General features: G+C 52.7%; 5 protein-coding genes across 5 annotated transcripts; 2 read left to right on the top strand and 3 right to left on the bottom strand.

The window, feature by feature from the left end:
- The first annotated feature begins 33 nt into the window (after nt 1-33).
- BJ171DRAFT_443970 (uncharacterized protein) lies at nt 34-7,944 on the top strand. The gene is made up of 8 exons (XM_053108128.1): nt 34-1,379; nt 1,615-2,807; nt 2,939-3,424; nt 3,539-3,624; nt 3,933-4,084; nt 4,215-5,602; nt 5,876-6,528; nt 6,708-7,944. Exons 1-8 carry the CDS (start codon nt 82-84, stop codon nt 7,746-7,748), a joined length of 6,297 nt encoding a protein of 2,098 aa, XP_052964870.1. The 5' UTR covers nt 34-81; the 3' UTR covers nt 7,749-7,944.
- A 242-nt stretch (nt 7,945-8,186) lies between these two features.
- On the bottom strand, nt 8,187-10,904 carry BJ171DRAFT_161296 (DHS-like NAD/FAD-binding domain-containing protein). Its single transcript, XM_053105873.1, has 7 exons — nt 10,723-10,904; nt 10,150-10,567; nt 9,623-9,891; nt 9,333-9,480; nt 9,076-9,155; nt 8,798-8,981; nt 8,187-8,681 (listed from the first exon to the last, which is right to left on the bottom strand). The coding sequence occupies exons 1-7, from the start codon at nt 10,759-10,761 to the stop codon at nt 8,308-8,310; spliced, it is 1,512 nt and encodes a 503-aa protein (XP_052964869.1). The 5' UTR covers nt 10,762-10,904; the 3' UTR covers nt 8,187-8,307.
- A 1-nt stretch (nt 10,905) lies between these two features.
- Nucleotides 10,906-11,960, bottom strand: BJ171DRAFT_161295 (uncharacterized protein). The gene is made up of 4 exons (XM_053105872.1): nt 11,857-11,960; nt 11,575-11,677; nt 11,345-11,401; nt 10,906-11,217 (listed from the first exon to the last, which is right to left on the bottom strand). The coding sequence occupies exons 1-4, from the start codon at nt 11,883-11,885 to the stop codon at nt 11,062-11,064; spliced, it is 345 nt and encodes a 114-aa protein (XP_052964868.1). The 5' UTR covers nt 11,886-11,960; the 3' UTR covers nt 10,906-11,061.
- An 880-nt stretch (nt 11,961-12,840) lies between these two features.
- Nucleotides 12,841-15,136, bottom strand: BJ171DRAFT_511918 (phosphoribosyltransferase-like protein). Its single transcript, XM_053111624.1, has 4 exons — nt 14,743-15,136; nt 14,150-14,514; nt 13,749-13,920; nt 12,841-13,599 (listed from the first exon to the last, which is right to left on the bottom strand). The coding sequence occupies exons 1-4, from the start codon at nt 14,988-14,990 to the stop codon at nt 13,170-13,172; spliced, it is 1,215 nt and encodes a 404-aa protein (XP_052964867.1). The 5' UTR covers nt 14,991-15,136; the 3' UTR covers nt 12,841-13,169.
- A 572-nt stretch (nt 15,137-15,708) lies between these two features.
- BJ171DRAFT_160783 (TH1 protein) lies at nt 15,709-18,245 on the top strand. Its single transcript, XM_053105871.1, has 9 exons — nt 15,709-15,838; nt 16,031-16,176; nt 16,288-16,402; nt 16,600-16,669; nt 16,803-16,918; nt 17,029-17,150; nt 17,242-17,362; nt 17,479-17,709; nt 17,899-18,245. The coding sequence occupies exons 1-9, from the start codon at nt 15,830-15,832 to the stop codon at nt 18,100-18,102; spliced, it is 1,134 nt and encodes a 377-aa protein (XP_052964866.1). The 5' UTR covers nt 15,709-15,829; the 3' UTR covers nt 18,103-18,245.
- The last annotated feature ends 3,237 nt before the right edge of the window (nt 18,246-21,482 follow it).

The raw sequence follows: 21,482 nt of genomic DNA, 5'->3' as shown, positions 1-21,482 counted from the left end.
TGAGCCGAGGCTCTTGGGTGCTCTTGGATGCTCGATGCCGGTCGCCCACACACTGGATCGCCCTTGGGGACGACCGCCGTCATGGAGATTGCATTCTCGGATCAGCAGTCCATCCGCCCTTCGTTCGTTCTGGACTCGGGGCAATGTGTTCACCTCTCGGATCCTCATGTCTCAGTGCAGCGTCATTCCGGCCAGTCGAATCCCAGGCAACTTGGTTCGGCGGACTCGTCGGAACCTGGCTCCGGTCCGGTCGTCGATGGCCTTTACGACGATCTCCTATATATTTCCAAGGATCATTCTCGGCCCCCAGTCGTGGTGTGGACTCGCTCGGGCATCATCAAGCAGACCCTGACCCTGGACACCCCAAGATCCGATCCGTTGCCTCAGCCGCTGGCTTCGCAGGCAGCGATCGCATTCGAGCCAGATCTGGATCTGGAGCAACACCATGATTTCAATCGCGATCAAGACGGCGATCAACACCAAGCCAGAGATCAGGAAAACATCGCTCGATTTCATCTGTCGAGAAGGGACGATTCTTCCAGCGCCCGTGATTCTTTATCGAGCTCTGGTGCCTCGACTGCAGTTCAGGCCGCTTGGGTCTACTTTCCGGCCGACACCTCTCCAGCCAAGGATTCACATCAAGATTCATCCGATTCTCTGATCAAGGCACTCTGCGTTTTGTTTCCAGAGTATTTGCAGATACAGTATCTCTGTGGTCGGCAGTACGTCACTCCTCTGCCTTTTGCCATGCAACGGCTTTGGCCTCTCGGTTGCGGAGTTTTACTCGAGCGCAAGGAAGCAGCATCCGGCGAGTCGCTACTAGGATCCTCATCCCTGTATATTCTTGAGCATCCTTTGGATAGTTTGCGCGCTGTCTCCATCAGCGAACAACCATATCCTATTCTCAGTCTGTCGGCCCACCGATCGGCCCACCACCAAGATGGGGGCTGTGCTGATCCTATGCCCACGGGCTCCACCTGGACTGGGCAGCCTGAATCAACCCCATCCGAAACCATGCTGAGAATGTCCGACTCGCTGGCCTCCATTGTCGGGCAGAGGATCGTGCATATCTACATCGATGGCCCAAGACATTCAGGGTCCGGTTCCAAGATATTGTTGACTTCCCACTCGCCGACGACGATGAGATATTACATATGGAGCCTTGTCTCGTCAACGGCTGGACCAGAAGAAGCAGTCGCTCCGACCTTTGTTCATATGAGCACTGCACCTTCAACAACTGCAGCGGAGAAAGATAATGGAAGCACGGCACACAATCCAAAACTGGATAACCAGCGGTGCAGTAATCGAGCCTCACCCGCGACAGTCCTTGATCGCCCTTCACAATTTCGACTCCTATGCATATCATGTGTAACGCACAGGTGAGTAGGTGTGGATCTAAGGTCGCAACTGATGGCGCACAGTGACCGCAACGATCCGCAGAGGACGTGTGGCCGTCTGGTTTTGGTGTGAGTCTGGTGTGAGTCTGGTGTGAGTCTAGTGTGGGTCTGGTGTGCGCCTATCGATGACCGGTGCTGAGCTCATCATTTTATTTTGCGATTGCTCCATAATTCTGAACCATCCATATCTTGGCCGATCTGCCTGTACTTTGCGCAGTTCCGTGTACTCTCCCTCCCAACTCCCATTCCTCACGACTACGCCGGTCTCAGGGTACTATTTATGGTGGATCATGAACAGCCAGCGACAACAGCTTTGCTGTTTGCCGCTAAGTGTCGATGCACCGATACACAATTCTGTGGACGGGAGTGTACCAGAGTTTGGAGCACGCCGCTCCTATCGGGCCCTCACCGCCGTTCCAGTCACGGCAACAAGATTAGGCGACCAGGATGTCCTGATTCTCCAGCCCGACAACACTCTCGCACTTTGGTGCGGCCTCGAGGATCCGATTCCATGCACAATGCCTCGCAATTTCCAGCGCCGTGCTTCAGAGACCTTTCCGTCTTTCGTCTCGACCAAGCGACGTCGCTCATCGTCGACTGAGGATCCCCCTCAAGCCACGAGCCAAGCCGCGAGTCAAGCCCCAAATCACGGCACCGGGCCATTGCCGGAAACACTTCGTTCCCCCTCGAAAGAATCCCGAGTTTGCGATCTGCGCCTTGTCTTGGGCAATCGAGTAGATGTAGTCTTATCGGACGGAAACTCTGTGCGAATCGCACTCCAGTTTTGCTCCGAGGAGCCTCTTGTCAAACAGTGTATAGCTGCCTTGCGAACGGTCCTACCTGCCAGGTCGCTGACACCCTTCTTGAGGCGGCATCTACTCTGCCAACACTCGCTTCAGTATGAGGAGGAACTGAGCTACGGACTGACTCCATGGGAGCGCTTTTTGATTGTGCTTTTCTCTTTTTTACATGGACCCGCCCCAACGGTAACGATCGTGGGGGATTGTGCTAACAAGCATGGCTCAACAGCAAGCTCACAACCCTTTCAGGAGCTACTCAATCGGCAGCCTGTTGATTTCGGATGCCCCGAATATGAATGCTTGAATGCGAGTGCCGACTGCCGTCCGAGCACAACTCTTTCCATCAGCAGTCGCCTTGAGTATCTTTACACCATATCGTTGCGGTTGAAAAGTCGTTTCTATCCCTTGGAGCCGGACATCACCGGAGACGGCCCCCTGATTTTGCTCACTTTGCATTTGGTGTACGAGGATCTCAAACTCAATACCCTGCGGGAGCAGGCTCGTGGTCACTTGGGCGCTGCTCTCTGCGTGCTGGCTCACCGAATCCAATGGAAATCATACGTCGACTACTACCGCCGTGACGGCGTCTTTCACTCCGATGTTTTTAAAGGTTCGCTATTGCCCGCCCATGTACGTGCACATGTATTGTTCTGTCGTCTCCGTCATCAGACTCATGGCCGTACTATGATTATACTGGCGACATGATCGCCTCTACCATCGATCCTACCCTTGGAAATCTAGGGTCAGCCCGACCAGAGTCCCTTCATCAATCCCTCCAAATCTTGATACATGCTGCGCCCAACATCTTCGAATGGCTTTCTGATAGCGTTGCTGGCAAGGAAGTCAAACCTTTTCTGGATCTGGGGCAACTCTCAGAAGTTGTGCAGCGCAACCAGGATGCAGCTGTCTCAAAGATAGCCACCGGTTTCTACGACCCTGCTGAGGCCGTTTTCTCAGTCCTCAAATCGAGTCTTGATTGCAACTTGGCATGCGCACAAACCACCCGAATCGTCTGTTTTTACAAGGTTATCTCGGATCCAGACTTTGACCGGCATCCAGAGGCCCTGATAGCCGCAATGAGTCTGTGTCGGTTTCAGCATGCGGATTTGCTGCTACTTCCAGAAGGTGTCGCTATTCCACTGCGCGAAGCCCTCTTCCGCATCCGAAGCACGCCGCCTTCAGAACAAATCACTCGCACCTGGCCCATGGAGGCCTTCAAACTGATCGGTGGGTTTGCGACTTTCTTTTTTGCACTGCATTCACATTCCCAATGTGGCGATGACTCGGCCTGTTCAGAAACTTTGCTGCTGACGATATATCGAAAACTGATCCGAAATCAAGGTCGCGAAGATCTTGCCGAACAGAGGGCTACCATCAAAAATCTCCTCAAAGCACGATGCTTTTCGCTGAAGCGATCATCCAATTCGGTATGAGTGTATGATCAGAGAGAATCGCTACGAGAGCATATTTTCGAGAATCAGCATCTCGCCTCCAGTACTTTGGGGTGTTGCAGAAGACGCGGAATTGGCAGTACTGGGCAGCCCTTAATCAAGCACTGTTGCTCCGAGCCGATGGCGCGCAAATGAGCATTTCAGTGGATCGATCCAAAGAAGGATGGTGATTCCCGGAAGCCTTGCATTCGACCATGGCGCGCTTCTGGCCGAAGCAAGCGGATCGAGAGTCGGGGGCGGTATGTTCACAACAGCTTACCAAATGCCTTGGTTCCGGCGCCCAGGCTTCTGAGGGCGCAACGCACAGCAAGATGGATACAAGCATCGTCTCTCGACTCAGATTTATGATTGATGATCGAATCAAAGATGTCCAGGACATGCTTGGGGTCAATCCGAGGCCTTGTGAAATGGATATCCATATTGATGGGGAAATGAGGTTTGTGTCTGTTCCGACTGACATGGTTGTGCCGACGACGAGTCTAGCATCTGGCGCGCATGCCAGCCAATACTTTGGATACCGGTGTTGTATAGACTACTTACCAAGATCTCTTCGTGATCGGTCCAAGCGAGCACGACATTGCGATCGAGCAACAGTCTCGCCTGATGATCCTCGCCAATCGGGTTCTCTCGCTCCCATTCGGACGAGCGGCTTTGATGTTCAAGTCAACGCCATTTCACTCTAACAGCCAAATCAAGTCGTTGAGGCCGATTTCCATATCAGCCAAGATGCCGCCTGTGGGCTCGGTTGTGACTTTAGACCTGACTCAGTGTCTACCTGATTTTCTGGAAGGACCGGAATTTCACGAAGGTGTTGCAGATGGACTTTGCGTTGATGCAAACGAGAGCGAGCTCGATGGCGCGTGGATTGCCTTCAACAAGCCCGACGATCTCGACCCACATCATGCCGGATTCCTATTTTCGATGGGGCTTCTTGGTCATCTCCGAAATCTGGTTCAATGGCGCGGCTTCCACTATCTCACCCCAAAGCACCCAAGCACAGTAATGGCCTATCTCCTAGGACTTGGGGCGGCCCACGTTTCCACCTGCGAAGAGCAAGTTGCTCGTATACTCTCCGTTCACATCCCTGGCCTGCTCCCTCCAAGCTCTCTTGAACTCCAGATTGCACCTATCAATCAGGCTGCTGCGACGTTTTCTCTCGGCCTCGTATACATGAGTAGCATGCACAATGTCATGGCCAAGTCCATGCTCGATGAGATGCAGAGCCACACTCGCTCCGACACAGACTCGGCCGACTCTTGCCAAGAGAACCTGGCTCTGTGTGCTGGATTTGCCTTCGGCATGATCACGCTCGGTCACGGCAGCAAAATCGGCGGCATCGATAGTGGGAAGGCTGTTCAACGGCTCGTTGCGATGCTGGAATCAAGCACCAGTCAAGAAACGTCCTTACATGGTCAAGTCTGGTATCGCAGATCATACAGCGGCGGCAACTTTGCGACACCCGAGCGCTCGAGTCGAAGCACGGCCTGGTTGACTTCAAGTGTTTCCCCCGATGTCGTTGCACCCGCTGCAGCTGTGGCGCTCGGACTGGCTTTTTTGAAGACAAACAACCGACAAATCGCCAACCGATTGGCCATTCCAACCTCGCTCTACCACCTTGACTTTCTCCCTCCAGATCAAATTGCCTTGAGAATCCTCTGCCGCAACCTGATCTTATGGAGCTATATCGAGCCGACAGAACGCTGGATTCGATCCCAGATTCCAGAGTCGGTCAAGCGCGGCCTATTTGGCAAAGCCGACTCGATGGATTTCACTCGAGTTGCGATTCCCAAGATTGCGCTGAGCAAAGATGACTCGCTTCTCTACTCATACTATGGCGTGATTGCTGGATGCTGCCTTTCCCTGGGGCTGCGGTTCGCTGGAACCGCTAATCAGATGGCCTGCTCCGTTCTCTTGAATTATCTGGATCTGTTCCTCGATTTGGGTCTCCCAGAAGGTATGGCTGGGGCGACTCGGGGGCGTTCGTGTGGTCCATATCCGATATTTAAATCCAGAGTCGATCATGAGGACACATGCTCTGATCGAATACTGAGGCGCATGGCACACACGAAGATGCCCGGTTGACTGTGGTTGTGCATGGTTATGCATGGCTGTGCATGGTTGTGCATGGCTGTGCATGGTTGTGCAGCGGTAACGGTTAACGCCTGACCACCGTTTCTAATCGTGGCCGTACTTCTATCCCATGCGGCATTGATTTGTGCCATTGTAGATGCCGGCTTTCGGCCTCAATTGCAACACTGTATTGCCTTGTGGTGCCAGGATTCCGTCGTGATCTCCGTTGGATTGGTGATGGCTGGAACAGGAAATCGAGCCCTCTTCCAAAGATTCACCCGACTTCACGAGCGTCTCGTGCCGCACGTTTCTTTCGGGAGTCATGTAGCCACTCATATGGCCATCGGATTTCTCTTCCTGGCTGGCGGCACGCGGACCCTTGGCACATCGAGCAAGTCTGTCGCGGCTCTGTTAGCCTCGGTGTTTCCTCGATTCCCTTCATCGGTCACCGATCAACGAGCTCACCTCCAAGCCCTTCGATACATGTGGGTTTTGGCCGTCGAGGATCGATGCCTTGTTACACGCGATGTAACGACCCGCGAGCTGTGCTGTGTGCCCGTGTCGATCAAGGTCTACGACCAAGTGCATGGAGGCAACGTCAATACTTTGAGCCCGGATCAGAGACTCGTGGAAATGCGGATGGTTACCCCTTGTCTACTGCCGCCGTATGAGTTCATCCATTCAATACGCATATGCGGGCCTCGGTACTGGTCGTGGATACTCGAGTTGGGAGCCAAGCGACCAGTCGATTCCCAGAAGCGGATTGAACTGGTGGTCAAGCGCAAGATTGGCCAACTTGGCTATTTGCAGGTCAGCGTTCCTGGCAACGGTCGGCTGTTTATATCCGATCGGCAATCGAGCCGTCTTCTTGATTCCAAAGATGTTATTTTTCAGTCCTGATGCTTAGCCCCGGAAATCAAACCTGCCTGACGGAGCAACCGGGCCGATGAGGGGCAAAAATAGACTAACCGCTTGGTTGTGCACAACAGGATCCTAAAGGTGTCGAGTCATTTATTGGTCAAATGTTTCCGCGACACCATAGCTTCTTGATCAAAGAGTCTCATCAAGACTTTATTCAATCCTTTTCGGCCGATCCACAGATCTTGGCCTTTGCCGAGTATTTCTGTGGGCTTGGAAGCAACGACCGAGCGTGGCAATCAAACTACTCCGCGCCAAATCCACAGAGGACAAGAAAGTTCCATGCCTCCGTCCTGTACGAGTGTCTGGCGCATGATCAACCGGAAATGATTCAATCATTCTTGGAGATATACGAAGGTGTCCGCAATCTTCGAAGGTCGACTGGTCTATCCAATCTCTGGAGTGCAATCATCGTTCTATCCTTCTACGAAAGGCAGTCGGTGAAACCGAAGATTCAAGGACTCGCTCGATCAAACTCAGCGGCCCCTGTTCGCGAGCACTTTGCAAGATCCCTTCGACATGAGCTCGAGTCCTACTTTGGCCATATTTTCGGAAGCAGCTCCGTGAGGAGTTTAGGGACATCGTTGCGGTCGAAAGCGCTCGGCGCCAGGGCATCGTGTAGTATCTCAACTCCTGTGCCGCCACCCCGTGATACCGATAACGCCAAGCCGCCGAGCGGAGCCACAGCCACTCAATCGCATATCGAGGCGCCGCCTCCATCGCGATGTGCGTTGGACGCTTTGGGCGATTCATTGCGGGCCATGATCCAGAGCGATTTTGAAGAAGATTTGCCGGTTGTTTCAGGTTACCCCAGCCCCAGGGATCTTGCCCTGTACTTGACGTTCGCCCGGTGGCCCCTCAAAGGCGATCTGGAAGCCATCTGGTCTCTTCTCAACCAATTGAAGAATGGTCGAGCTGGAAGCCACCTTGGCATATCAGGCCACGGTTCAAAGGAATTACCGAGAGGGCTTTCCACGCACCCCTTTGAAAGGATAGCTCTGGTGATCCTCTGCAAGCGATATCCGCAAACACCGACATCCACTCTGGGCCAGCTGGTGTCATTGTTTGTTGAAAGCGAGCCCGGGGACGACCAAGATACGCTCTGCCAGTGACTCCAGTCCCGGACCAGGAATACACGCATCTGTCCGCCACTCGCCATGGCCATCCATAGATAACTGTATTGGATTCTCCTTTACTGGGTCCCGGGCGCTGTGGTTTTGTGGAGGAAGAGGAAGTTACACTGTATTCAGGGGGAAATGAGGCATCACGGTTTCATTACGAGTGCAATACACACACAGTAACCATCCACCCCTTGGAAACCACGGCTATGCCTCCACTCTCCGCCATATGAGGCTCCTTCGCTCATTCAAGTGGCCCCACACCGCCAGAGCAAGTCCAATCAAGACGACCATAACAAGCGGCGTCAATGAGCTATGGATGAGCCATTCCTGAGTGGTGCAAGAGTGGCTGACCCAATATACATGTGCTCCCCTTCAGAGACATGCCAAGGTACTCTGCGAGTGATTGTGGTGATGCGCTCTCAAATTTATTCTTGAGGTGAACCAAGCGCACATAAAAACAGAACGAATGCGCACCGACCTTGCTGGAGAAGAGCTGGGAGTTCTCCTCGTGGTATTTGGCAGATACAGTGGTGCTATGGACACGTGGAGTCTAGATCGGCATATTGCTGTTGGACAAGTCACCGAGGCTCTCAGTTCTACCAAAAGTTGTGGGTTGTGGCGACAGCTCATCGGAATCCAATTGTGCGTCTGAATCAGCTTGGGCCGAAATCGCGCCTTCGAAGAGATACCGGTTGGGAGGGATGAAGGTAAACGGAGCGGCTACGACGGGTGCCGCTTCGTTGACCGCTGACACCGAGTCGCCCTTTAGAGACTGTGGCGCGGCTGGAAGGCTCCACGAGAGCCTCCGGCAGAGCTCTTGTACAATGACGTCACAGTATCCAAGTAGTTGGATGTCAAATCCGGCCATATGCGGGAGCGCCTCCAAGTTGATCAAAATTTGCGGGACATCCCGGGGGATGTGGTCTAGTGGCGCATTTGAAGGAGATATAGGTCAAAACCCAGGACTACTGCTGTTCATCCAAGAACCTTCCGCTGGATGGAGGCAGCCAGTATTCGCCATCGGTAGATTAGTGCTCTACCTTTCACGTTGGCCACTGGTGAAACTTTGAGCGAGGATCCCATGACAATAAGTAGATCAATCTTGTCGCGGTCCTCGGCAAAGGCAGCATCGAATGATTGCGGGAGCTTTTCACCAAAAAACACAATATCAGGTTTCATGATGCCGTCGGCCTCCTCAGGGCACTTGGGACACAAGGGTACCGTCTTGGGCAGTGGAGGAGAGGGGCCATATCATTAGAATTCGTGACCGCTCGGATATTTACTCAAAGCACCAGTAGTTCTTTCGCAGCTCCCGTACCTTGGCCAAAATATCATCCTTGATAGCCTTTCCGTCAACTTGATGCTTGCATACGATACATGACGCTGTGGCAAACGAACCTAGAGTGACGATGTCGAAGACATATTTAGATCGTGCCATGCAGAGCTCTTTGTGTGGGTGCGTGGAGACTGAGGAAGTTGTCCCTTCCTTGGCTTTAGAGAAGCATTTTCGGGACAATCAACTGGAGCGACGCCTTGCCACCTGAGCAAACAGATATCCAGGAGCCCTCATCATACCGTGACACTGAACCACATTTCCAATTTGCGCAACTTGCTCGAGCGTGTCGATGTTTTGCGTGTAATTTCTCAACAGCTTTCCTTTTTCCTCAAGTAGCTTCACAAACATGTGGCTTGGCGAGGGTCTGAAGTTGCTGGGAAAGATTTCCTAGAGATGATGGCGACAGAACCGGTCTGTTATGATCGATTGCTGAGCCGGTGCATTCTTCTTGCCGCATCTGCTCGTGTCCCTATGCCGGGATCTCATGAGAGAGGATGGGCATGCGGTGGAATGCCTTGAATGGCGATACCTTTGCAAATGAATAGAAAATTTCAGGCCGATACTTGAAATATTCAAGATCAAACATTTGTTGGGGATCCTCAAGCTCGAATTCGTCCAGTCGTGAGTAGATACCGTTCTTTGATCGAAAATCCGGGATGCCACATGAAACCGAAACGCCTGCTCCAGTCAAAACGACAATGTTGTGTGATTCTTTGATGAGCCGCACGGCATCGTCGATGGTATTGATGTGCGCAAGCTTGGGTCGTCGTGAGAGCCCAAGAAGAATATGCAGAATATCTGGGCGGAATCAGAAGGGGCCCAAGGTACTTCGTTAGTGAAGCTTGTCGCCAATCGATCGGAGAGCAGAGCCTCATCTCCCCAAGACCGGCTGAATCTGCCGGGACACTCAAGCGCCCCGGATAGGCTGAATCAAAGGGCCCATGCATTTTGCGGAGGTGGCGGCTGACTTGTCTTGACTTCTAGCGGCACTTGGAACCGCAATGGCTCAACAACGAAAGCATGATCCTGCGTCTGGCTGGGCCAAGATCAACTCACCCAAGCTCTGTCCTCGCTGTTTCAGAGCCAGTGCCAGAGACTCGAGGTCATCCGAGTCGTAGGCATCCGAATCATAGCCATCCAGTAGCGGGTCCTCGCCAGAATTCAGGTCATCAAGATCTCCATTTGAAGAGACAGATCCCAGTCGACTGTCGTCGTCGTCGTCGTCCCCCATGGAACCACTGCCGCTGTTGATTTCTTGAGCCGCTATGTCTTCATCTTCGATAGCGCCATTGGCAGGTAACCCAGCGGGCTTTTGAGCGCTGCATTCGTCACCGGCAAGGCTCGACCGCTTTCGCCTCTTGAAATCTTCCTTCGACGGTGGTTTGGAATCAGGCGAGATAGCAGTGTGCCAAGCACTGCCATCCTGTGATCGGAGTCGCTTCATCGATGGACGAAACGTGTGGTGTGTTTCGGCCTGGAGAATGAGATTGGCCGATGAGGGCAGGGGAAGAGGGAATGAGATCTACGATGGACCGATGATAGGCCAGGATCGCAGCCGCCTCCGGGCACTCCCTTGGCCGGCGGAATCGCCCGGATTTGAGGAGTCGGTGCAATCAGGAGGCAGTATACCTGAGGCAGGCGTGGGTCGGATTCAAGAGGCTTATCCATGGGCTTCTCTGGAGTGCGCTTCTGGGCAAGCAAGATGCTGTCTCAAGCCAAGGTCCTCCCTCACAGGGCCGGCCAGATTCGGCGAGCCGGCGCTTTGCTCGGTTCCCGCCCAGGCCCGACAACGAACACCCCCCGTGAGCGTGGCGAATGCCGACTTGCGCCAGCGATGCTTGATGCGCCCGGGTCTCCACGGCCGAGTGCGTTTTCTTGAACGTTCAGCTCGACGGTGGGGTGGTGCGCAAAAAATATATAACTTCAGTCACAGGAGCGGACTCGAGGGTCCGGCTGGTGATTTTATATCTACTTTCTAATGTGAAAGAAGTATACATACAGCACGACAACCAACACAAAGAGGACCATATAGAGAAACCACCGCCCGGTCTGTGTCTTGGCCATTTGCTGCAAGCGCTTCATCGACTGGCCAAGGAGGTCGCCTGTCGCTCCGAATTGCGTTTCCTAGCCAAGGGTATCGATCGGTCGACCATCAGCCGGGGAAAGCGCACCACTCAAAGCAACATATCGAATGGACCAACTTGGGGCGATGCTTTCTATCATTTGGATCCAACTCGGCCGAAAGACTTACCATTCCACGCAGCATTTCCTGTTGGTTGCGGACCTCGTCTCCGAGGCTCAAAGTAATCTGAGGGTATGTGTGGGAGTGGCCGGTTGGATGACTGAGCCGCTCCATTCGCACTCAACTTTGGTCCAGTTCTCGGTCCTGGTTGCCTCTCCCTGGTGGTTTCCGGGCGATATGCCTGAAGATGTCCATGATACTCCTCAACAGCCCTTTGCGAGCAAGATCTCTTGGCTCACCTCTCGAAGTTGACTGGTCTTTTGCGAGAGCAGATCGACCTGCTCGTCGTTCTGGTGCTCCATGCTATAGCCAAAGTCATCATTATATCGACTTCCCGTTGGCCTAGAGAGCGCAGTTTGAGTAAATCAGTTCAGAGGATGCACTTTAGGAGGCAAAGCTGGCGCTCATAGGGCTTTAGGATTGACAATCGCTGCTGACGTGACTGGATCGTGGCTGGAATCCCAACATCGATCGGGTGGTGCAAGGATCGAATCTGGCGGCATGGGCTGATGGAAACCGACCTTGAGACAGGACGGTTGTAGCGATTCATGATTTGCTGGGCCTTGGGCGGTTTGACCGGAGCTGCAGCGGCGCACGCTGTTGGGACAGACAGCGGATTGGGAAAGGGGATGAGGTGGAGGTTTCGGGCGCGGCTTTTGTTCTTGCTGGCACAACGGCTGCCACGGCCTCCTTGACCCTCTGGGACATTGAGCCTCGAGAGAACATGGTGTTTCGCACAGGAGCGACCAGGGCTCTTTTCGGCTGTGGCAAGCTTCCAGGACCCAAAGCACATACATGTCCATCTAGTGTGACCATGAACACCATCAGCCATCGTTCGAGGGGCTCACTTTATTCAGGGAAACGGGACAACGCACATGGTTCCATGAACATGTAGTATGTACCGGCTTGTGCCCAACAAAGCCACATGCAATTCAACAAATCACCTCCGAGTGGAGGCATTGGGTCGCTCTCCGGTCTCTATTCGACCTGCACTGCTCAAAGTACCGAGCAAACCGCTACCTCCGAGGGCTGGATGCATAGCCCTTGCCTTGACACCATGACGCATTGCCAATGGCGATGACCACATCGTTCTCCCTCAAGCGTGCTTCAGGACGGCCTTGCACATCCTGTCGACGGCCGCTTGGTGCTCGACGCAGTCCAGGACAGCCCCTGTCATGTGGATGCTGGCATTGTCCATCACAATCAGACAGTTGTCTGGGAGAGTCCTGCTCGGTGGATGGCAGTGTGGCAGAGGGAGAGGGACACTTTCCTCTGGGAGATGGTCCCGAGCTTGCATCGCAACACAGGACCAGTCTGGAACGGGTCGTGTTCAATCAGGGTGCGAATGACTGGACATGCCTGCTCAAGGAAAGTGGATCTTCGAACCGGGGCACGGGGTGGGTCATCAGGTTTGTGTCCTCGGCGCCGGCGGTGAATGGTGTCCTTCGACACACTGACAAATAGTCATGGCCAGCGCGCAATGGTCTCCGGTGACAAAAATTGATCCATGCTCAAAATCCTGGATTGACTGTATTCGGGATGGCGCTTTCCACGACATATATCCGCAGCCATGGGTGGTGGGCACTGTTGTGATCACGAAGCAAATGAATACCCGTGGTTGGGTCCACCGAAGAGCCGCCACAATACACCCCGAGGTCCTAGACCCCAGGATCTTTGGAAGGAACTCATCGAGCGCGTGAGCGTTGATCAAAATATGAACAGATTACATTTCGTCGGATACAAGACTTCCACACTTCTGAGGAGCCGCGCTTCTCGGTTCGAGACATGTTTTCAGGCCTCGGATGCTGATCCACGCAGCCGGAGCGGGAGAAATCTAGTATGGAACTTGTTCGAACAAGAATGACACACTCTCGCCGTTATGAATACGACGAATGGCTTCGGCGAAAATGGCAGCCACATCAAACTCTCTGATCTTGGAAGATTGTTCCATGTGCGTCGCCTGTGGGACAGTGTTGCTGACAATGACCTCGTCGATCGGTGATTCTTGGATGCGGCTGATGGCATTACCGGACATGATACCATGGGTAATCACAGCGTATATCTTCGTTGCTCCTTTTTCTACCAAGAGGGCCGCGGCTTTCGTCATGGTATAAGAGGTGTCGGCAATGTCGTCAATGAGGATGCAAACTTTGTCCTTGACATCACCGACAAGCATCATATCGGTAGCCGAGCTGGCAGCATGGCGTCGCTCCTTGTGGATCAGGGCGAAATCCATGCCGAGTTTGTCCGCTACAATTGTGGCTCTATAGGCAAGTATGGTCGGGATGAGAGTCTGTCAGGCGGGCCGCTGCATACTTCCAAACTCAGGTTGGGTCTATATAGGACGCTGGCGGATTCGGTGCGTCGGTATTTTGATCAGGTCGACACGGCTGAATCCGTGGACATACTTTACCGTTTGGCGCCGCCTGCATCAGGCGATACAATTACAGCCGATCGGTAGTCGGGGATATGCTCTTTGATGTACTTGACAACCAGAGGCTGGCTGACAAGGTTATCCACAGGGATATCGAAGAAGCCTTGGAATTGAGGATCGTGCAGGTCCATGGTGATGATATGATCGGCGCCTGGATGTTGATGCACACATCAAAGTTGCGATGATCAGCGGGCTGTTTTGAGTACGTTCGAGGAGGGGCGGCGCCAAAGCCGCGGGGGCTTGGCATTGAAGAGCTTCACGCAGCATAATAGACGCTTGGTCGGTAGGGCTGGCTTGGGGATACGACAAGAAGAGAGCCGGCAAGCAGCGGCTTTCGACAGAGTACAGAGGCGTTTCCAGATCGAGCCGCAAAAGCTTACCGGCAGCGACAAGCAGATTTGCAATCAACGTTCCAGACCGAACAGTCCAGTGTTTGTATCCACCGTTTGTCGACGAGCTACCCCAGTCAAAGGCTGCGGGATTCAATGAATAGTCGAGGCTTTGGACAGACGATGATCTCGTTTGAAAGAGCTGGGGACTCGAATATGAGAGATCGTGGTCGACGACGATTTCATCCTTGTGGACCGTGCCGACAATTTCCGAAAGTGGAGCATGGCCGCCCGTCATGCTTGAAAGCCGCTCGGCATCTCCAGGGGACACACGCGCACTGATGCCACCGCTCCGCTTATAAGGCGTTTCGGGCTGACGGGCATAGGGGAAGCACGGAATAACCGCGGTGACTTTTCTAGAGAACCAGAAACCCAATGAATATAAAGGGCACCACTTGTGTGAGCCGCGATCGGAGCCAGGAGGCCCAAGCAGTGGCCATAAACCTCCAGCAGTTCGGGAAGAGCCGCGGCCGCAGGGTTTGCTCAAACGGCGCGTTGGCCACGATGCGATATCGGCATAATACTGCCAAGACAGAGGCGCGTCCGCGGCGATGGAATAACGAGTGGAGGGGCGCCAGACTTACCGTGCTGAAGCGGTTCGGCACGCAGCGATCATAATGAGGAGCTCCATGAAGTTATCATTGACGTGCCCGCATCCAGACTGGATAATATAGACATCGGTATCGCGCACAGATTCGGAGATTTCAACGTTGGTCTCTTGATTCGAAAACTTTGAGAGCTTACACCTCGACACGGGTATGCCTAGCTTCTGACAGATCTTTTCTGCAAGGGCCGGGTGCGAGGTGCCTGAGAAGATGCTGATGTCGCGCATGTGTGCAGTCGCCAAGGATCGTTGCGGAAGTCGGCAGGGTGCTGAAGCGTGGCGCTGACGGGTAGTCGCTGCGATGAGAGCCCGAGGACAGACGGCAGAGCTTGCTTGCGAATACTGCAGGCCGTGGCCGAGAGGGCTGGTGGAGATGAATCCAGGGTGCTTGAAGGACAGCCAAGCGGTTTTTTCTTGCAGGATGCCGGGCGGGGTTCAGGAAGACCGCTCCAAAAGGGGCCATATTAAGAGCGTGCCACGAGCCATCAGGCGGAGCTCCTTGGTGATCGCAAGGAGCGTCTGGATCTGCGGCCTCACGCTGATCAGCAGCATCCACGGCCGAAAGTGCTCTGACCAGAATCGCCGGATCCAGGACGGGAACGGCCAGTCCGATCCCCACAGCACCACCATACACCGCGAGCGGCTCTGCCCAGATCGATCATCCCGACACACATGGCCACATCGGCATTGGAGGGGTCTGCGCTGGCTACCGGCAGACCCGAGGAGGACATTGAGCCGCAGGCCAACATGGTGAGTCGGCGAATAGCTTATCGGGCGAGTTCTGATGGCTCGGATGCTGCGCCCAGACAACTCGCAGCCGGCGCCTGGCAGTCCCTGTATACGCGGACAGGAGCATTCCTGCTATGCATTGGGGGCCAGGATCGACGCCATATCGAGAGCAAACATGCATTCGCTAATGAGATCGAGCTTTGCTGCCTTCCCATCATTCTCATCGACATCGGCATCAGGTCGTCCTTCACCTCGCCGAGTTTTGCTCTCGACTTGTCGAGATCGCGCGAGAGCTTCCCAGCCAGCCGCCCGCCCAACTGGAAAGCTTCGTGAACGAGATGCTGCTGGTATGGGTGTATGAAGCAAGGGCCTCACATCCGGTGACCTGTCGATGTACCGACGGTCTTATCAGTATTGCGCCAATCGTATACTTCGTATTGCTTCAAGCTCATGATTCTGAATCCAATTGACATAGAAAGGGCTCGAGGATCCTGATAAGTTACTGACGCAATTCTCACGGTATGGACGGTGACGCTCAGCCCATGTGCTCAGCAAGCGAGTTCAACTACATTATTGCACAGGCTCTTCTCCATCGGGCGATAGCTCTCGGCACTGAAGGCCACACAACACTCTCGCGCGTCTCCGAAATGTTGGAGGAGCATGTTCACATGATATATAGCAACAGGTGAGACCCGCAACGCTGAGACGAGCCCACATTGGTTCCGGACAGTGCGGGCCATGAGTCTGTCAAATGGAGCTGATTATGGTAATTTTTTTTTTAATTGGATGGTCCAAGGTCGAAAGTCGTCCGAGAAACAGCGAATTGCATCGGCCCTCTTTCCAGAGAGGTAGGACTGTTTATATCGAATGTGGAGACGTCAGGTCGGTTGTCACAGGGAGATATGCAGAAGGTACGTTCGTGATGGGCTTCGAATCATCCAACTAGTTCATTTCTCGAGTGCCATTCGAGTGCCGTTCGAGTGCTTCGGAGGAGTAGTCCGAAACGGGATGCGCGAGTTGGGTGAGCATTGAGCGGGAAACCGGACTCGTACACTTTTGGGGTCGATGTTGGCTCGATATTCGGGCCCATAGTAACACGGATTGCCAGTTTTCTGAGCTCTATGTCAGCTCATCGGCTTCCCCGAGCTTGGATCTGGTACGGCGGGCAGAATTTATGGGTAAGTATAAAAGCCGACTCTTTGGTGGTGAGATCTCAAGGGGCCAAGTCAACCCCGACAGGTGTACTGGCACCGTTCGTAGGCTTTTGGGGAGATGTGAAGCTTCTGACACCGAGAGCGAATCTATTGATAGATGCGCTGGTTATACATCTTTTCGGAGAAATGCGGATATCCGATGTTCCCAACGCCAGCGAAAAAGCTTTCATATTGGCATTTATCTCGAGTGCCATTCTACTCCCAGACGGATCGGTGAGTGCGCGACGGCATTGTTGATCCGACCAAAGACGTGGCTTCGAGCCAACAATTGGAGAGAGGCAGTCCCTCATTATCGCTCTATCTTAATTCGACGCGGACGGCAGCTCGATACAAGTAGGGTGGAACCAATGAAGGAGCGAATACTTGAACTTGGGGGATTACTTGAACGCGTTACTAGCACCATCGAGGTTAAAAATGCATTTCCAGAACTTCTACAAGCTCTCGAGTAAGTTGCGAGAGAGGATTTAGGAAGCTCAACTGGGTTTTGAACGAAAGGCACTAATGTCAATTGGCTGATCAAACACATGTACCTGCAGACATCCGTTAACATCGATGGCATTGCTACATTGGATTTCGAAGATGCTGGAAGATACTGGTTTCATCGAGTCGGATATCATGATGGGTGACACGCCTCTCATTTTCTATTTGTTAGACGAGGTGGGCCTGAGAAACGAGCTGATCATTCATGAGGGCTGAATGATGCTACTTAAAAAAAGTTTGCGCTGTCGTTGTCCGTGCGTATGGTCTGATTCGGTATTTGAACGGTTCTCCAGGCGACAATATTGAGGCCATTCCAGCGTCCTCGCATCTTTGATATCTGGACTCAAAATCTTCGCAAGAGCTTCGATGGAAAAGATCCATTGATAACCTCAAGGTTCAAGGATGCCTTCGTTGACCGAGTTCTTTTCATGGCTGGTGCTGGCTATCAATCTCCGATTATCGAGTATTTTGAAAAACAATCAGAGGAAATTGATGAGACCGTGATGACATACTTTATCAAGAAGGTAAGTGAGTCATTCGATGGACGGACAAAATCTTGCCACCAATGCCACTATGACTGGGCGTTGCGCTGCTCAAAATTGGCTTGGGAGACTGCCCACCCACTCACAGAGAAGTGCAAAACCGTTTAACATGCATGATGTCCAAACTTTCTGCCGAAACTGTCGGGCTGATATAATCGATACCTCCAATAGCTACTTGAACGAACAGAGCCGCCCTATCCACGAGAAATGGCACTTTCGTTGTTGGCGATGATCAATGGATTGGACTCTAGGAGCCCACTGAGGAGACCCGAGTCGATCGATCATTATAGCAGATTTATGGCCGCCTGCGCGGATCCTCTCAACGACCTCCCTCCACAGGCACAGGCATTGGCCGCAGAAATGAATGCCCTTTGAACTCGTTGGCACAATCTCGAGAAATCCAAACTGTGGAGCCTGTCCGACGAAACCCCAGATGCCGCAGAATTGACAGTTTATTGCGAAAGCCGATAAATGTTTTTCAAGAATCCCAGGGCTCCACTCACTCAATCGCGTGAGAGTTGCGCCGCGGCTCGATACGACCCAAGGTTTGCTGTGGGCTGCATCGTCCTGAATACAAGGGTACGATCGGCAATGGATCGGAATTGAAAATGATAGTATCTTCCCAGCGCATACATGAACCAACAGAACACCTGCTGACGAATGGCAGCATATTCAAAGCAAAAGCCCCCTTGTTTAGTAGTAAATATCCATGATTTGTGGGCTCCGAAAACGAACAACGATCATGACCTGTGCCGATGGAGACTGACGGTTGTGCATGCTTTTGGAAACAATTGTGGAAGAGAGAGATGGAAAATGCAACAGATCCAAGCAGAGCCTGGGTTACAAATCATTAATAGCTCAGCCATAGCCAATACGACTAAGCGAAGGGAAACACAACGAGCGACCCGTTCGACCCGACTATTATGAGGTCGGGAACCGAGAGTGATGTTAAGATGGTCTTGATTGAGAACAAGACAGCCGCTTCCGAAGATGGATGCAATTGATCATCTCCACAATGGAGACGGGGATATTTGAGACTGCGTTCCCTAAACCAATACGTGGGAGTGGCTGATGTGGGGGGTGATGACGGCACAGCTGCCTAGTTTCGTTCTGGAAGAGCTGAATCGCTGGCATTGAAACCCGGGGTTGTGATTGATGTTTCAAGTTCAGATATTTGCAGATCCCAGCGGCAGATATTCAGGAACAATATATCATAAAATGGCCATATTTGGCATTTTTATGTGTGATGGAGTGATTGAAATGGATCAGATTGATATCCTGTGATCTCACAAAAATTATCGGAGTAATACGAACATTCAGGTAAAATCAAGCATTGCATATCGATGGGCTCCAGTCCGTTTCCATGTTAATACCGAATGGTAACATAATCTGGAAGTCGTGAAGGACTGGATTCAGGGTACAGGGACTTGCAGTGAAAATTGACTGTTCCGCATGCGAACGATTCCCGATACATCAAAACACAACTTCACAGTCGTATTGACAGGGTGACAAACTGGAATGTCAATTGCTTGAATAAGCCCTGAGATGTGCTCAAAAATGAATGATCAAAATATCAATTCCACAAAAAAAAATTATGCACATGATCAAGAGGAGAACACCACATATATAAACCGATCAGAAGGGTGAAAATGGTGCACAATAGCTTCGTGTAGTGTCAGTAAATGGACATGAGAGCAGGACAGGGCCAGAGTGGAATAATCTGACTGGAACTATGGTCATCAAGATGATTGATAATCATTTTTTGGGATGATGACTCAAGAACGTTCATTCAGAAGGAAAGATAGGTGGTCTATTCGGTTCAGCGCTGAGCGCTTTCTTCTCGCATTCCAGAGAACTATTCAAGCTCCGACCTGATACTGCACGTGGTAATGAATGGCGCGTCACACGATTTGGCTTTCGAGTCCAAACAAATGGTTCCTGAAGTAGAGTAGAATGCTGGAGATAGGGAAACTCCGAAAGTGCGGCTCAGAATCTAGAGATAACGAGGGTGAGTTGTTTCACACATTGGGATATCAAAGGTAATATATGCTAACCCAAAACCTTGCAAGGATTTTGGGGGTAGGGTTTCCATGTTGTACTTTTGGGGAAATTTGCATTCAGGAATAAATGGAAGAGCTCAGGAATTTGATTGCACAGCTATCATGATGATCCTGGAAAATACGATAGATACACATAAGAGAAGCCTTATGAAATCAGTGGATACTGTATCAGAATATTGTAAACAACGACGATAGGAGTCTAAGTAAGGAAACGAGTGGGGGATTGCCAGATAAGTGACAATAAGTCAGAGAAATATGAATAGAACTTCATGCAGGATGAAATCTCGAATAGACGGACAATACAAACACAATGGAAATGGGGCTCCAGAGCAAACAGGGGCAGCATGAATGCAATATAGAGATCTGAAGTTGATAAAATACGAAGCATAGTATGTAGAAAGCCTAATTGTACAGCGCATAACGCGGAGCATGATAGTAAGGAGGTTACCTCTGACGTTGACAGTGTCAATGAAACAGATTTGGACTCGCCAAAAGTCCCTCGGTTTTCCAAGCCGCGATGAACGACATCTTCCGCGAGTTCATCGACGATTTTGTGTTCGTCTACATCGACGACATCCTGATCGCATCCGAGGACGAGGACCAGCACATCCGCCACATCGAACTGGTCCTCGACAAGATCCACCGACACGGCTTCAAGATCCGACCCGAGAAGTGTTCGTTCTTCAACTCGACCGTCACCTATCTCGGCTTCATCATCGGCGAAGGACGCATCCAAGTGCATCCCTCGCGCATCGACGCCATCAAGAACTACCCGCGACCAACGACTGAATACGAACTCCGCAGCTTCCTCGGCCTGACCAACACCATCATGAGCTTTGTCCCTGGCTACGCTGCCCTCGCCGGTCCGCTCTCGACGCTGATCACCACCCGCTCCGCCAACTCGACCAAGTCCGTCGTCTGGGACGACAACGCCATCGCCGCCTTCGAGCAGCTCAAGTTGCTCTCGCCTCAGTCGCTGCACATGGTCAACCCGGACAAAGACATCCACCTCTTCACCGACTGGTCCGAGTCAAGCGCATCGATTGGTGGATGGATCGGGCAAGACATGGACGGATCCGGCACCGTGCGCCCCATCGCCTTCAACTCGCAGAAACTGCACGGATCCGAGCTCAACTACTCGCCCTACAACGGCGAGCTGCTGTCGATCACCCGCCACCTCGACAAGTTCAAGAACTACCTCGTCGGCCGCAAAGTCTTCCTCCACACCGACCAGAAGGCGCTCAAGCACATCCTCGACTCCAAGACCCTCAACAAGCGCCAACAACGGGCCATCGACACGATGCTGGACTTTGACCTCGAGATCCAGTGGATCCCCGGCTCGTGGAACAAGGTCGCCGACGTGCTCTCGCGCACACCGACTGTGACGACCCGGCGTGGTCGCCACATCGGGCGTGCGTTGGCTTGTTCCAAGCCACGCGCGATCGTCTCTTGCTAGGCCTCAGTATATAAGGGCTGCCTCTCCGGCCGCACGAGAGCCCAGCAAGAGAAGTCATCTGTACTCTCCCGTCCTGCAATATATTCCTGTCCAGCTCCCAGTTTCGCCTTTCGGCCCCGTCCCCGTTTGCCCTGCCTGTTCGCCCTGCCTGCTTGCCCTCGCCTCGGTCCACCCTCGCCCGTCCGTTACATTTGACTTCTCTTCCTCACCCCGTCCTCGCTATGGCTGATCCCGTCATC

The sequence above is a fragment of the Polychytrium aggregatum genome (genome assembly GCF_025602895.1).
Source record: "Polychytrium aggregatum strain JEL109 chromosome Unknown BJ171scaffold_28, whole genome shotgun sequence".
NCBI classification, from domain to species: domain Eukaryota; kingdom Fungi; phylum Chytridiomycota; class Chytridiomycetes; order Polychytriales; genus Polychytrium; species Polychytrium aggregatum.
This window is presented reverse-complemented; position numbering and strand designations above follow the sequence as displayed.